The 17585-nt window shown below is 37.5% G+C and overlaps 1 protein-coding gene across 7 annotated transcripts in view; it reads left to right on the top strand.

Moving 5' to 3' along the window:
- Nucleotides 1–368: 368 nt before the first annotated feature.
- The window catches only part of LAMA2 (laminin subunit alpha 2), a 358263-nt gene continuing 341046 nt past the window's right edge, over nucleotides 369–17585 (top strand). For 6 of the 7 annotated variants that reach the window (XM_064649531.1, XM_064649530.1, XM_064649526.1 and 3 more), the window contains exon 1: nucleotides 369–576. In XM_064649531.1, coding sequence (XP_064505601.1) covers nucleotides 486–576 — 91 coding nt within the window. In that variant the 5' untranslated portion in view covers nucleotides 369–485. The remainder of the gene's footprint in view (nucleotides 577–17585) is intronic. The other variant, XM_064649527.1, reaches the window with a different exon arrangement.

Here is a 17585-nt window from a genome sequence, read left to right as displayed (position 1 = left end):
CCTCCCCCCCTTCCCCCCCCCCCCCCCCCCGCACAGGTATTTTTTCTCTCCCTCAGATAACCCGATAAATACTTGGAATGGCGAGGACACTTCCAGGCGGCAACACTTCCCAACTGGCGGGAGCGGCCGTCGGGCGGGCACGTGCTGCCCTCCTCGCGCGGCGCCTCGTGCCCGCCCGGCGCTCCAGCCACGTGTTCCCCCATGGCGGCGCCTCCACGGCGCTCCCGACTCGCTCCCTTCCCGATGCGCGCCCCTTCCTGCGGGGGCTGCGCTCAGCCCTCCGGCCCCTCGGTGCCTACCGGCCCCTCTCGCTCCCCGGCCGCCCCGGGAGCGGCGGTCTGGCGGCGGGGCGGGGTGTGTGGGGGGACAGGGGTGTGTCCTGCTCCCTGCGCTGGACACCGCGGTGTCCTGTCCCGGGCCGCCGCGGCTCACTCGCCTGGCTGTCCCGCGGCGGGACGGTTCGGCAGCTCGGCTGCCCGGGAGCCATGGCACGGGAAAGTTTGCCGCTCCTTCTGCTCCTGGCGGCGCTCGGCAGCCGAGGCCAGTCGCCATCGCCGCCGCCGCCGCTGCAGAGAGGTATAGGGGAGCGGGGAGCCCGTCCGTGCCTCACCCGCCTGGCCGGGACTGCGGCGGACAAGAGGGGGAGGCGACCTTGCCACCAGCTCGGGAGCCCTTGTGGTGACGGGAGGGCCGAGGGGACGGAGACCGAGCGTGAGGAGTAGCCCCCAGCCTGCAGAGGGGACTCGGCACCGCCGCCGGTACCTCGGTGGCCGGGCCGAGGAGGGGCTGTCGCGGGCGCTGCTGCCGCGGTCCCGCGGGGCGGCCGGCGGGAGCTGCGCTGCAGCCCCGGCACATCCCGCATCCCGCTGCCCTTCCCGGTACCGCACACACGCGCTTGATGTCCCGGCTCAGTTGGGCTGCGCTGTGACTGAATGCGGAGGGGGGGCAAATCATTGTCGCTATAGTTGAGGGGAGGCTGGAGGATGTGTCCTTGTTCCCGAAGAGTCGCATAGTCGTTACGGGCTGATCTGCTGGCAGCCCTCCTCCACCCGGGATGTGCCCATCTGTTGACATCTCTGTGATGGGGGAAGCTTAGCAATGTGTTGAAAGCCCGGGCTGCTTTTACTTCAGGTGACAATTTGATGCTCTTATCCCGGTGTTATAAACTAACCACGACTGGGATGGGGACAGAATCAATTGTATGGGTACGTGCATGGGCAGTCTGTGTCTTACATATACCATCATCTTCCATTATACAGCATTTAGGTATGTTGACACTACTGGGGTTTTGTTTGTTTTTTAAGTTGGTGTTGTGTGTAAAGATCAAAAAGGGTGTTGTACAGGTATGGGAGAAAAAAATCTTTATTCAGTTTCTCAGGTCTCATAGGAAATCCTTAAAACCATTGTTCAGCTCACAGTACTCCTTCTGGTGCTTGCATTTGCTGCTCTTTACATTTTTAGCCTTGATGAAATGAATTCAGTGAGGAGATACTGTGGGCGTGTCAAAATAAAACTAATTAAAGCCACTGGATTAACAACTAGCTTCCCTTTGACCCTGATGTCACACTGTAGGCTGAACACTATGGATTAGGAATTTTTACAGTTTGGGGTTTACTTTGGAAAACATGGTGCACTGATGTTTCATGAGAAAACATATCTCAAACAGCTGACTCCTTAATATGAATTTTACCATGTGAGGATAAACGACAGTTGATCAAGTATCTGTGCAGATAAAAATTCATCCAGAATTAGACTGTATTTAGATGATGATTTATTGGGAAACACGGAAGACTGAGATTTTAAAATTAGAGAATATAAAATATAGTAAATTTCCTCTTGCTGTTTCTTTTTTTCTTTTTTTTTTTTTTTTTTTTTTTGCCTGCCAGCTAATTCATTTTTCAGCTAGAAAAATAGTGATTTGACATTTCTTTTAGTATTCTCTCACTCACATACATGGAGATACTTTTGGGGAATATCCTCTTCTTTATGCAGTACCTTTTTTTTAACCTCTGCAGTGAAGGGATATGTTCATTATCTTCCTTTTAAATTAGAAGTGGGTGTCTTTGGCGTTCATCTGCTGCATCGCTGATATTATGTTATAACTAAATTCTGGTAATCCAATGGGGAACACTACAGCTTTTAATTAAATGTTAATGTGCTGATGAGACCTTCTAAACTTCACAGTTGAATTCAAGTGCTGGCCTGTCAAAGTTTTATGCCATTTACTGTCTTCAAAATTTCTAAAATCTTTTACAGCTGCTAGGAGGTGCTAGCACTATGTAGCTGTCACTATGTTGCTCAGGCAAAGAGGTAATGAACTCCTCTCTAATGCGAAAAGTTTGAAAAGTCTGACTTCACTGGAGTCTCGAGGGATTTTTAGCAAGTACAAGAATGTTACTGGACCCATGGTTTATATATTTAGACTTACAGCTTTTGTTTTTCCACTTAATAGTTATTTGGTAATAACCATAACTTGGATGGTAAGTATTGCTCACTAATTGTTAGCATCAGTCGGATGTCTGCGGAGAAAATTATGTAACAGAGCTGCAATACTTTGAAAAACAGTATTTGAGACATGACAATGAATTCCCATGTTGTTTTTTAGAACAGAACAGTTCAAGAACATTTTGCACCTCAAAGATGAGAACAGTCTGTATTTCTTTTCTTGTTGCTGTTCTTGTTGTTACAATTTTTTTCCCCCATTTTTAAACTGTTAAAAGATTTACTGTGGTCAGAAACCTGGAGTTAATTTTAAATTTTTTGGTTTGGGTTTGATTTATTTTTTCAGCTACACGTTATTAGTTCTTTTGTTGTTTGAACACTAAGTAGTCATGGTTGACTACCAGCCATTGACCAAGCACCATGCAACCCCTTACTCACTCCCACCACAATGGGATCAGGGAGAAAATCAGAAAGGTTAAAGCTATAAAACTTGTGGATTGAGATAAAGACAGGAAATGCAAAAGCCAGCACGCCAACAAAGCAAAACAAGGAATTAATTCACTGCTTGCCATGGGCAGGCAGGTGTTCAGCCATCTCCAGGAGGGCAGGGCCTCATCATGCATAACTATTACTTGGGAAGACAAATGTCGTCACTCCAAATGTCCTGCCCTTCCTCCTTCTTCCTCCCACTTTACATACTGAGCATGTCGTCATATGGTATGAAATATCCCTTTGGTCAGTTTGAGTCACCTGTGCTGGCTGTGTCTTCTCCCAACCTCCCATGCACCCCAGTCTTCTCACCAGCGTGGCAGTATGAAAAGCAGAAAAGGCTTGTCTCTGTGTAAGCACTGCTCATCAATAAGAAAAACATCTCTATATGATCATTGCTGTGTTCAGCACACATCCAAAACACACCTATACCAGCCACTGTGAAGAAAATTAACTCTACCCCAGCTGAAACAAGCACAATTTCGCAGAAAATAGAAGAATCAGAACCAGAAAGGCACATGCATTCTATAACAGTGTTTCTTAATGATATGCATAACTTGAAGTCACACTGAAGTGCTATGTAATATTCCTTTGAATCTTGAACCTTGGTTCATCCTCTTCTCTGTGGAATTTGAGAAAATCAAAAGAGTAGTTTAGAAAGTAATGAATGACTTGCTTTTGGTCTTGAACTCATGGTTTTATTAAAAGGTCTAAGTGTCTGCCATGAGACAGAATGGAAGCTATTTGTCTGTGAAAGGTGTGAATAGTAGGGACAGGGCTAAGGAACATACACTGCACGGTAACTTGATCTGTGGTGCCAGCTGCTGACATCAGTGGAGATAATTCATGAAGTACAGGTGCTTTTAGCATGTGTGGAAGGAAGTGTAAGTTGACTCCAAGAGGTGGTGTGTATAGGATGCTTATAATGTCAAAGTGAAATTTCTCACTCAGAAATGAGGAGTGAAATCAGCCTAGTGTTAACAGAGTATGACTAGTGTCAGTTTGTTAGGCAATGGATGGTGGCAGGTTGGTCAATATTTTTATGTCTGTCTGTAGGTGTGGGTTTTTTAAGCAAGTTTCCAGGGAGCTTAGTTCAAAACTGTATTCTCCCTGTTATTTCATGGAAATGAGGAGTTACAAGATTCCTTCTCACACACAAGCACGTGTGCATATTATATCCTGTATTCTGAAAAGTCAAGAGAGAAGGCTGATGGGACATAATTTTAATATTTCAGATACTAAGAATGAAGAATGTTGTGTAGACTTAGATTCTGTTTCCCGAGATAAAAAATGTCCAGATGCTTTGTTAATGAAATCTGGTAAAGCAAAAGTCAAGTTTCTTATTTCTTCATAGGGACCTCTTTGAAGTAAGGTCAATTTCAAAAAAATGACCAAGACTACTCAGCTGTAATCTTGAAATGGAAAGCATTTCTATAATGGATAATGGCATTTAAACATTCAAAACATTCAAAACATTATTTGGAGAACAGAGCTTGTTAAAGATTTAGTTGGTAAATTTGCATTCTACTTTCCTGAGAAAACAGGGCTTAGGTGATTGTTTATTAGCTTGTTCTCAACCTAAATAAATTTTGTTCTGTTGTCCAATATCAACAAATATGAAAACAATGTTAAAGTCTTTAGGATACAATAAAACAATGTAAAAATTTTAAGATACAATTACTGAAAATCCATGGCTTTTTGAGAGAAAGAGTCCCAAAGTACTTTATCTTCTGCTAGAAGAAAGGTAGAATTTAGCCATTATCTAATCCATTCAGTCTGTGTAAGTTAACGTGTCTAGGACTCTGGATTCAAGAATATGAAGGAGAATACATCTATTGTGGAGGTTAGGCATCTTACAATGTGTAAAATTCTGTGTATTTTTTTTTATTTTTAAAAAGGAGTTCTTTAATCAAGTTTCAGGATTTTATGACAGGTAACAAGCCTTGGTCACTGAAGGCATATTGCAGTATAGTACATTCAGTGTGTCCCTTTTTTACAGTCATTCTATATGCTACTGAATGTTTGGGGAGATAAATTTTTGGAGATCTGGAAATCGTGATTTCTGGTGTTGTTTTTTTTTTTGTGGGTTTTTTTTGTTGTTTGTTTGTTTGTTTTGTTTTTGATTTTTGTTTTTGTTTTTTATTATTATTTATTTAAATGTACGTGTACAAGACCATGATCAGTTCTAGCAGTATTTAGTGCTGCCTGCTCTCAAATATATGTTGTGATTACATGTAATTTTTTACTTCAAAGCTGTTGTCCATATGACTTTCTGATAGTTTAATAACTGACTGAGGAAATGAAAGAAGAGGGAATTAATATATGTTTCAGGTTTAGAATGTGAAAAAGGAAAACATAGTAATTAGGGGCCAGCCTAAGGTATTAGAAATAGGTAGAATTGCCCAGACTGACTGGAGACATGAATATGTGAGTTTTTTTGTGTACATGCTTTAACTAGAAATAACCTCAGCCAAACTGAATGAGGCAGGCCTTGTACAAGAATGTGTGAATTTTTCCAAGCAACAATTAAGAACATAAGATGATAAGATGCACTTTATGTTTAGCACCCTTATTATTAATTTTTCCTCCAAGTTTTTTACATGAGTCATTCTTATTAGTCTTGAAATACTAAAGTCAGAACAGGGGTTCTTTAACCTGTTCCAGAAATCCTCTTTAAAATAATACTGCAAACAATCACTTTTAATTAATTCAGGCTGGAGGAAGGAATCCGCCCACACATGTTCTAATTTCTTATCCAGCTACTTGGACTGACAGTTTTTTGAGATTATAGTATTTTGGAATAAGAGACAGCATGAATTCCTGGTGCAGGGTTGTTTTTTCTTTTCTTCTCTTTTTTTTTTTTCCTTTTTTTTCCCCCTAGAAGTCCAGACTCCTTGTATTTATAGGTCAGAAATGGTGATAGGACACAAATACATGCAAATGTGAACTGGCATGCCTGATTATCTCCTTTCCTTTCCCAACTTTTTTCATAACTCCTTAATTACTGGATATTTTTCTCCTGAATAAGAGTTTTGTCTAGAGTATGAGAGGTCATTATGTCACACACTTAGGCTATAGTAACAATAATACAGACCAAATCTTCCTTACATATGTAAAATGCAGACCAATACGTTATGTTTGTTAAACTTTATATTTATTCCATGCATGTGTTTGAAATGGGAAAGTGAATTCTTTATGTTTGCCAGTGAAGCTATTTCATGAGCTGGCTCCTGCTGGTGTTATTCTCTTTTATCAGCCGCTGTTGATAGCCAATTCCTAGTTCCTGATTTTCTGCAGTTTCTATGTTTTCTTCAATCCAAAAATGTAGATAAAAGAGCTACTGAAGTAAATGACAATGATTATGGACCCCTTCTGTACCATAGATAAGGCTGAGATTAGACTTTTTGTTTTTATGATTTATTTTTATTAGAAAAATTATAAGATTTCCAGAAAAAATAACTTGGATTTGAGTGATTTTTGTACTGACAAATAACAAAGATCTCTCAAGAGTCTTGCAACGCTCAAAACAAATAGCTGTTACTACCCACAGTTTTTGCAGCAGTTCAGTGTCCATTAGTTACACCTTAGCGTCACAAGGATTTTCATAGGACTCTTGCTCCCTGCCAGATTCCTCTCGCAGACATTATCGTTGAATCAGACCTTGTAATAACATTAGACTGTAAAGCAGCTGTAGCAGTATTATGCCAGGGAACTCTTGTGAAACCTCAGGAAGAATAATGAACATTCCTGCAGAGTGGATTATCCAAATACCATTACAATGCCTTGTTCCGTCCCAACTGACGTGTATCTACTACTTTCATAATTCATGGATTTAAGATGTAATAAAAAAGAAAATTACCTAAAAGTGAATGGAATAGTATTAAAAATTATTTTTATAACTATATAAAAACGAATTTTTTTTAATGGCAAATGACTATCTCATCATTCTTCACCTACCCCAATGAGTGGGGGTGTTCTTTGAGGGCAATTAGAAAGAATCAGAATGATGAATGGCTCTAAATATACTGTAGTGTATTTCCCACTGCTACAGGAAAATGGAGCAAAGCTGGGAACTGGCAATCGGGAGCTTAGAGGTGCAAGAAAAAGAAATCAAAAGCACTGTTTTTCTGCACACTTCCAGTGGTAGCAATAGTTTATTTAGGATTCAGTTTGGTTTTCTGCATAAATCCCAACTCCTCAGATGAACCCTGAGAGTTTTTGGTGCCACTTTCACTCAGGCTACCTTTAGGTTTTGATGGGAGATGCTGAACATGGCAGTTTGTTACTCTCTTTATGCTAGATACTCAACAGCCTGTAATCCCATTCCACAGAAATGTCTGGGTATTCTCTATTACAAAGAAATACATTATATATTAACTTTCCTGGAGTATGTCCTGCATTGGGAATGCAGAACTATTGCTTTATATTTGTTGCTGAATAACTTTTAGACTGGGATAAGGAATAAATAAATAGCATTATTTTTACATATTGCTATGTTTCTGAATATGTATGATAAAATACTATGCTGCAGTGATAAGTATTTTTTGATTAGTGATATTTGTAAATAGCGATAGCTATTTTGTGCGTTTTTGAAGCCTGTCTGTAATGGTGGGAACATGAGTAGTCTGGATTCCTCTGAAAGCTACAGAATTCTACCTAACAAGAAAAAGGACTACAAAGTAACATAATAAAATATAGAGGGCTTTTGTATTTGATACATGAAACCACCAGGAACAGAACATGTGTGTTAGTACAAACGCCAGAGCTGGTGATTTGAATGTGGTGAAGTTGCACATCTAATTTAGCTGTGTGAATTACACATGCATTTTTTGTAGTGTCAACAAAAGGATGATTGCAGACCATCACAAGTACATTTTGTTTGTTAAACCTTGAGCCATCATTGACAATACTGAATTAATTAATGTTACCTGAAAAAACAATTCTCGATACCATTTCGTCCCTGTGGATAATTTTTAGTTCACCTTTTATGACAATTGTGGAAAAGTCCCAATTGTGAATATAAGAATTCCCATATATAGTGCATGGCATAAAACAGAGTATGCTACTCATTGACTTTTGATTTTGGTACAACTGGAGAATATCTTCTGTTAATCATTCCTTTTTAAAGATGATTGAGCCCCCACACAAAAAGGCTTTTTTTACCATTTGAACCCCCCCCCCCCTTAATTGAATAATATATTTGTAATATGCACACTGAATTATTCACTTAAGCACAGTGTCTTTCTACAGCTGGGCACAACCTTCTAAATTAGTTCCATTATATTAAGGTTGTATGTTGTGTGGGTTTAGGGTTTATGCAAGTGTCACTTTTGGTATGCTTATGTAGTAAATATGGCAAATATTTTCTAAATTCAGAGTAGGTGGGAAGCTTTTACATGCATACCCTATAATCACTGATTATGCATGCAGCTTCAGCTTCTTCCCCCTGCTGCAGCTTTGACATAGAGAACATGACAGTCATTTGCCAGAAAAATTAATAGTTAAATGCTTGTATCAACTTCATAGCTTGTTAACTAGAGGGTAAAATGCAATGAACCTGTTTGCCATATTAGTAGGAGTTATTTAAAACTGACTTTGAAACTCATAGTTTAATTGGTGAAAGAACTTTTGTGGCATATAAAAGTGTTGGGGAATGCAACAATAAGAAATCAGCATCATCTTCATGGAGAGCTTGAGTCAGTTCTTAGGAAAATGAGACACTGTTCCAGAAGAATAAAGTAGAACTCAAGTTGTTAGACTAGATCATTTGTATATTTATTAAAGATAGACCTTATCTTTGGTCAGGGTTGTTAGTCTCATGATTTCACTTTGGGCTGTCGTTCTTAGATGATAATATCTAAAGGAATCAATGGATACAGCTGTGCTCTAATGTATTGGTTCTTCGTGATGTTAACACATCTGTGGTTGTTTGTGCAGTACTTTGCTTCCACCTACAATATCTATTTGTTCAAAAATATCTATTTAAATGTTCTATGATTCAGAGGTTCTTATGTAACTACTTGTTCTGCTGGTCTGCTTTTTGCCTTCACCTTGATGAAGTCCCATAATATCATTCAAAGTATGCATGTTAGCCACTAGTAAGAGAGAGATCAGTGCTTGGTTTAGTACATTATTTTGGACAGTGTAAAACTGCATGTATAGTTTTTGTGCACTGTTTCTATGTTTTCTATTACCTATAAAATTTGTTCTTTTTATTTTAGTAATTTGTGACTTTTGAGCACGTAGCTTGCAGATACACAAGTTTGCACAGTTTGTCAGTGGTTATCTTAAAAAAACATTGCTTGAGGAACATAAGGTACTTTTTGAGGGAAAAGTTTGGGAGACAAGGACTATTTATGCCTATCTGTAAGAATGAAATAAAAATAGTTTAAAATTCTGTGAGATGACTACTAAGAAATGAAGGTTTTTGCTTCAAGAATTACCTTTGCTGATATGAAACCTTGTCTTTATATTCCAGGCTCTTTAGGACTAAAATAGAAGTGCCATATAGGCAGAAATAAAGTAGTTGAAGAGAAGAACTGTAGTGATGAGCAAACCAATGAAACGTACACAGTAATTTCTGATTGTGTTTAGCACTATAGATGTCACAGACAGCTAATGTGCTCGGATTTTGATCTAAACAGCAGATGAAGGAGGAAAGAAATGCTAATTTATCAAGTTATCAACTCTGGATCTAAGATTTGTTGTTAGCATGAAAATGTTTGAGGAACCAGCTTCGATATAGATTATTTAAGGCTAATGAATGGTATCAGCTCAGTACTCTAGGAGGTATTTGAATCTGAGACTTATGGAAGGTTGTAAAGAACTTGATGTGAAAGTGCTGATGAAGTAATATCAGTATATAACTGATTGTTGAACAGGTTATATGAACAGCCTCATTAGAGGGGAAATGGAAGCCTGCAGATATGATGTTAATATTTAAAAATGCCTCACACAGTAAACTTGTCACTATAGTCTTAGAAATTAATATAGTTGTAGGCATAGTAAAGCATAGATTTAGTAAATACATGGATAAATATGTTGTATTGGCAAGACCCAGAGCAAGGTTTTCTTATTGTATGGGCAAGCTGTCAAAGCATTTGTACTAGACATATTAATAAAGGCTATTGTAGTCGACCCGGGTCTTCAGAAGAGCATTTCAGAATATGCCTGAATATCTTAAAGTACGATATCACAGAAAAAGAGGAGAGAACTAAATTTATGGAAAAATTCATAAAGGCTTTGACCTGTCTGGGATGGAATTAGTCTTAAATTGAATTGGTAGATATGAACATTAGTTATATTGGAAGCTATTCAGTAATTTGTTGCAATCCTAGTAGTGGTCTGCAGAACTGCTCTTTGTCACTTAACGTGAGAAAATGCAACATTCCGTTAAACAGGGTGCAGTGAATTTTTTATGACTTGGTTATTAAAGATCCAGTAACTAGTAAGTGTTCTGCTGTATCTAATTGTAAGGTGCTGTGAGTCATCAGGAATTCCAGTTCTACAGACAATCATTTATAGACCATCACTTTTCATGTGAATCTCACCATCTCTGTGAAATATGGGACAATTGTAGACAGTCTGCTTCAAAAATGGTGAAATCTGTTGTAGCTTGAATGTAGACTGAGGTTTTAATCGTTCACCTCGGTTCTGTGCATTTGTGAAACAAACCACTTGCACATTTCTCACACAAGAAATTCTCAGTCTCACTTTTCCTTAATTTTATTTGCAAAAATTTTCGTGGAAAGACTTATGCCTGGAAACATGAAGAAGCACAGCACAGAAAATGTCACTGAACAGGCAGTTTGAACAAGTTAGGAAAAGTAAGGCTTTGGTATAAGTTGTTGCAGAGTGAAAACAACTCCTATTTTAACATGGTCTTTAACTACTACCTCTCTTCCTCTGCTATTATGAGTCTTTATTGCATAGAATCACAGAAGGATTGGAAGGGACCTTAGAGGTCATCTAGTTTCAATGTCTTTGCCATGGTCAGGGACATCTCCCAGAGGACCATGTTCTTGATGCTCCATCCAAACTGACCTTGAACACTGGTGGCATTCACCACTTCTCTGGGCAAGCTGTTCCAGTGCCTTACCACCTTTGCAGTAAAGAATTTCTTCTGTATATTTAACCTAAATTTCCCCTCTTTCAGTTTGAACCCATTAGTCCTTATCCTATCAATACAGTTCCAGGCAGTTACAGTTCCAGCCAGTTCCAAGCCTGGCTTCCATGTAGGCCTTCTTCATTCACTGTAAGGCTGCTGTGGGGTCTCCACACAACCTTCTGTTCTCCAGGCTGATCAGGCCTGATGTTGCTGTTATGACAATACAGAGTTTTCTTCCCAGTAACTATTGCATGGGCTATCAGTTTTGTGCTAAAGAAGCTGACTGGCTGAGCAGTGTTTGCCTAAAATTACTTGACATACCCCTAGGGTCAAATGTGACTGGGAGTCTTTATAGTGCTCAGGTGTGTCACTCCAAACATGGTTCATGAAGGGCACTCTTATACTCTCCTTAGAGTCACATAGAATAGAGTAGTTTCCAGAAATTAGAAGGAATTTTGGCTGAAAGGTATGAAAATAAATACTTCCAATTAACTGAAAATCCATTGATAAATTAATCCATTAATTGATCTAAGTATTTTTGTAATATAACATTTGGTTTCAAAGTGAGTCATTATTAGGACAATCTAGAATGAGATGAAATTAGTCTCCTCAATCTGTTTCATAAACTCAAGTAATTATTAAATCTCATGTTAAAAAGCCATTCTATTCTGCACAGCAGACCTTTAAATCACTTCTGGAATTAGTTTAAAAATGTAGCATCTATCTACAGTATGACAGTTCCTGTACAATTATTTTCTAGAAGTGAAACTGAACTTATGTATTCCCTGTTAAACCAAATCCACAGGGAGTCCAACAAAATAATTTTCTTTCATTCACTACCTGATTTTTCTTTATCTGATAAAAATTGTGTGATATGTACTCATTTTAGAGTGAAAGTTAGGTTTGTTCGAAGTTACAGTGAAATTCTTACTGGCTTCCTCGTGGCAAGACTTGAATTCCAAGTCATTATAGAGGGAGCATACAATGCAGAACATAACATTTTGTTCTGTCTTAATGTTCTGCTTAACATATTTGTGTGTAAGCTGTTTATTTCTACAACGTCTGGAAGAACATGAGGGGCCAGAGAGTCCCAGGGGTGTCAGAATGAATTGTTAAACTGAAGTATTAGCTATAGTTGAAAACTAAGGAGTGAGTGGCTACAGAGAGCTATTAAGAAGTATTTCATGTTGTTTCTTGTTTAAATGAGGCTTTGTTTCTATATTTGTATCAGCTCCCTCGACTCTATAAAGATAACCTTAGCAGTAAACAAACCAACTAACTTTTAAGATAAACTAATTGTGGAAATAGTATGCAAGGGAAAGCTCTTTAAAATTACATATACAGATCCATCCGTAGAAGACTTTTGTTAGGAATTAAACTTTCCTGTGTTGAAGTTGTTTTCACTGTATCAGCTGGGATGAAGAAGCAGCTGTTCTAAGTCTGTGAGGATCAAAATATTGACATGTCGTCAGATGGTACTTCTGGAATCCCACTGTTCTGTTTCATAAACATTAATCACTCCTACATATGCAGTTAGGAGTGTATCTATGTTTTTTGAAAAACCTGATGAGGGGTAATTCCAAATAGGTATATAATTTTCTATGTACAAATAATTCTTGTCATTTTTACCAGTGCAAAGAAACTTCAGCAAAGGATTCAGCATTTCTTGGATAAAGAAGTAAGTCCGAGGTTTTAGAGGCTTATTCTGAAAGAACTTAGATTAATTTTTATTAGCAAAGCTAATTGTATCTGACATCTTATTTTAGATTTCAAAGTGAATTTAATGTGTAAGAGTGTATTCAGTGTTATTGTACCTAAAGAGATTTTAAGATGTGATACTTGTCAGCCTTAGTTTCCCCTAAGAAATATAATTATCCTGAAAGTGAGTGAGTATATTTGCTTTAATTTTTTTTTTAAATTGGCAAGCACACACAAGCTGTTTCCTCCTGAATATCTTTTCAGCTTTGTTTTAAAACAAACCTTGAAATTTTAACCTATTTTAACTCTAGTTATTGTTGTTAGTGAATATTTTCTTACTAAAATCTTAAATCAGTTTTTTTCCCCAGTGTGCTGTACTATACATTGGAGGACTTTGGTTTCATCACAATATATATTGCTCTACCTAAGATGCAACATATATAATGTTTAGAATTACTGCATGTTACTGAGCTGCATTAAAATTCCAACCAAATTAATTATCTAGGACTTTTGGAATTTGGGAACAATGTTGAGTAAATCTGTGTTTTTGATACTAGACTATGGATGTAGGACTGAGATAAAGACCATGTAGTTGAAAGCAGACAGATGGCCCTTAGACATGACCTAGCTGTGTCAATATAGACAGTAAGGAGAAACAATGAAATTGTAGCTATTCTGAGGTACTTTGCTTTTTTAAATAGTATTCTTAAGAACATTCTTGAATAGAGACAGATCATATTTCCCACCCTTGTAAGAAGTCTTTTTGTGTTCATTCTCTATGGAATGTTTCTGCATAACTTCCATTAAATTGAAATTACTTATGTCTGTCTAAAATAGATGTGTACATGGAAGGTGAGCTAAGCTGTTCTTTCCACATTCATAAATGAGGCTTGTACAATGCTATTTAGATAAGTGCATTGTGCTTTTGATATAGTGGATGTATAATGGAATACTGAATTAATTTTATTATTCTATTGATATTATTCAGTCTAGTAGGTTCACGTCTTCTGCCTACAGGTGAACTTACCCTTGGATCTGACAGTTTACTTGATACAAGACCTGAAAGGGAAAGATGAGGTGCACTCAGCCTGATAAAAAAGGCTCAGCAGTATTATTTTAATAGACCTGGAAACAGAAGTAGTGCTTCTCTTGAAAATATGTTGTTGTCTGAGAAACACATTAATTTGTGCACCAACCTGTATCTTTGTTGGAAGTGACAGTTTTTATGTTTTTGTTTTTTTTTTTTACAAAGGAAGAGGCTCTCTTGTCAGAATGTACTTTTGAAAAATAGCAACATTTCTGAAGTCAGGTGCTCTATGGTTTATTATTGCATTCAATAAATAGAAATGTGCGATGCGGGATTATTTGTTTTCCTTAAAATTTGTAATTGATCTGCTTGAATCATCTGACCCAAACAGAGAGAGTCTGTAGTCAAGTTTCCTTCCCAGATATGAGTATTCCGGCACAATATTCCATAAAACTCTTCTGGGTGATGTTTTTTAAGCAATACCTGCCATCATGCACAGATATGTATACTTCACATGTATTTTGTTATTGCAGTCTTTGTGAATATGGATTATTAGCTCCATATGTATCAGTTCTAGAAAAATAACAACGTGGCAAGTATGTGGTTTTAAAATAAGATACTTGTATTAAGGCAATCCTTGGTGGTGTGGAGAGAGTGGTGAAACTGGTCACAGAAAGAAGTGTGTAAATAGTTAGAGATACTGTTCTTTGTTTAAGACTACTACACTTCCAGTGTTCTGGTTCTACAAATGCTTGCGTGCTAAGTATAGGATTTTTAATAAGTACCCAGTTATTGTTAGAGAAATGCTTGGTGTTTGCAGAGTCAGACCCGAGAAGGACAAGTAATGCATGAAGGATGTAGAAGTTTAGTGGCCTTCTAAATCTGATCACAGCCTACTTTTTTGTCTTTGATAACAAACTCTTGCAAACTTGATATTTGAACAACAGAAAGAGGAAGTTATAAATTGAAATAAAGGTTAAAAAATAATGCCCTACATTTGCATCTGGATTTTGTTACCCGTCTTAAAATGCTGCCCAGTGCAACAGCATGCTGCATGGGAAATCTGATAACACTGTGAATCTTTTAACTTTATGCATTCTAATCTGAGTGTGGTTTCCTGTAGTATTGCTGATATGCCAGATAAAACAAGCTTGGATCCAAAATCAACCTCTGTTATAAATGGATGCTCTCTGTTATCCCTATTTGTCCTGTAATCTGTGATTAACTGTTCCCTATCAAAAAGGGAAAAACATTTTTGTGTTCCATTTTGTGTGTAGACTTGTTTCCAAATGGGAAGCAATTGCTGTTTACATGACTGTTTAGGTCAAGTTCAATTATGTATTATTTTATGATACATTTAAGTGTAGAAATACTTTTATTCAAAGCAACATCTTCTGGGTTAATAACTGCTTTCATTTTCTTCAATAGCCATAAAACTTCACTGTGGTGATGAAAACACTGTAATTTGGCTTCCTCTGAGTTTTTTTTTTATTTAGATGAAATGATATGCAATAGATTACATATGAAGAATTAACCTATAGCAGCAAAATTTAGTATGAACAAATAAAATTAATTATTCTGCTGTCTCTCAATGCTAAATAGGATTTGTGAAAAAAATACCAATATCTGGTCTTTTCTGTTCCTTTTTTTTTCTGTCTGAGCAGACTTCCAGCAGACGTTTAGATATTAACTCCAAAATCCACATTTCTTATTACTTGGGTGTTTTTCCGCTTTAAAATATGTAGAGTTACACAGTAGTCCTCCCATCTCACTTAAGGATTTTCATATTTGTGAAGAAACGGGAAAGTTTGAGAGGAATGCTGCTCTCTTATACTATAAATTTCTTAATGTTATATTTCTCTAACAAATCAATAAAGCATTTCAAAAGCATAGTCAAAAAAAAAAAAGAAACCTATGCAGAAACCCAAGCTACTGAGACATGAAGTGCTGGGGCAAGTATCTATACTAGTTAGTATCAGGCACGTAGCTTGATTAGGGAGGTGTTCTATTGATCATAAACATAGTTGTTTTGTTTCACATGGAACTTCAGAGTACCAGTTTGAGACACTCTGATTTGTCTTCTGAAGGAGACTTGCTCTTATCTAAAGAGAGAGATTAACTGCCCCCAATTTAGATGCTTTACTTTCTTGCCTGATACCCTGATTCTGTTAGAACAAAGGCAGGTCATGAGGAAAGATCTAATACAATTGAATAGTGGATTATATAATTATTCATTGAGACCAATACTGTTTAGATAGAAGGTCAAAGTAAGAATGACAGTGAGAAAAAGTATTGGTGAAGTTACAATATACTTCTCATGTTGAAAGACTAGACTAGACTAGTCTCCGTGGCTGAAAAATCATGCTTCCTTTTGTTCTCTGGACCAAATTAGTATTCAAAAATTCACAAGAGAACAGATTGAGTAAGAAATGTAAAAATGCCTACTCCCTCCCTCTCGTCAAGTCATGTGGAATTTGAACCAGTTCCTAAGAGATGAAAAGCATGTATTTAAATCCTTTTGGGCAAATACGGATCGATACTCTGTACTGAAGCTATTCGGTTTGTTTCAGCAATGTATTTCTGAAGCCTTATTAGAGGTGGAAGAGTGACAAAATTCACAATTCACGTACCACTTGGTGGAGCTGACAGTAACTGAAATCTTAGAAAGTAATTTTTGAATACTACAGGTTGGGCATATTTTGTCTCTAACTTGCTACAGGTACTGCAGGCATGCAAAGTTTATACGACATACAGAGACATAGAACTTAAATTTTCAGTGGCAGAACTGGTAATAGAAACCAACTCCCAATATCTTCTGTAGCCACTTTATTACACAGCTATATTCACTGAGAGTTAGAGAGACATGGTTTTAATTTGCTTTATAGCACAGCTTTTCTCTGAAGAAATTGCATCAGCAAAATATTACTTGCAGCTGTAGTTACAGTTTAGGGCCATTAGTTAATGGTTGCTATTATGAAAGGACAAGGAAGCATATTTCTAGTTCTCATTTTGAAATGCATTCAAGAAGTAAGTATGATTGTGACTTTTGTAAACCCAAGGGGAGATAAGAGCAGGAAACACTTGTTCTTCTTACAGTGGAACAGTGTCAAAATGATAGTCTTCATCCTATAATAATTTAATTTCATCTGTCTAGACAGTGCAGAAAATTCTGCATGCATGTCAGGAAATTGAGGTCTGTAAAATATACTATACATTGTAGAGTTAAAGTGTCAGGGAAGAGAGGAGGAGAACATGACAGCTTTGATGTAGTGAGAACAACATGCTTAGGAACTCACAGTGGCAGAAAGAGAAGATTTTCCAATGTTGCTGTGTGAAGTTTACTGATTAGTTTTTTCCCAACTAATTTAATTTCTATCTTTCTGAAAAATAAATTAGCCCAAGAAATCAGAATCATATCTGGAACTTGGCTTCTGTATTTATAAGGCAAAGATAGTACTTAATGTCAAGCAATGATGTCTTAAAATTGAAATTTTCTGTATTATAAATACAAGACCAGCCATAAGGCATCCAAATTTGCAAGAACTGGAATATAAGCCAAATATACTAGAATACACACCACCAGTAGATAACTTTTCATGGCTATTTCCATATTTTTCTTTTTCCCTCCTTTCCCACTAGAATCTTCTCTTCATATTTTTTTAGGGTAGGGAGGGTATTTAAAATCTGATAGGTTCTTTGTAAACACTCTGATTTTTAACAAGGGATAGGTTGCCACACATCATGAAGCTTTCTGAGGAAAAATGGGAAAGTTTCTTCAGTTCTTTTCTCTAATCTCCAAGGGCACAGGATATAATCAGAATT

Source organism: Pseudopipra pipra, chromosome 3 (genome assembly GCF_036250125.1).
Source record: "Pseudopipra pipra isolate bDixPip1 chromosome 3, bDixPip1.hap1, whole genome shotgun sequence".
Taxonomy (NCBI): domain Eukaryota; kingdom Metazoa; phylum Chordata; class Aves; order Passeriformes; family Pipridae; genus Pseudopipra; species Pseudopipra pipra.
This window is presented reverse-complemented; position numbering and strand designations above follow the sequence as displayed.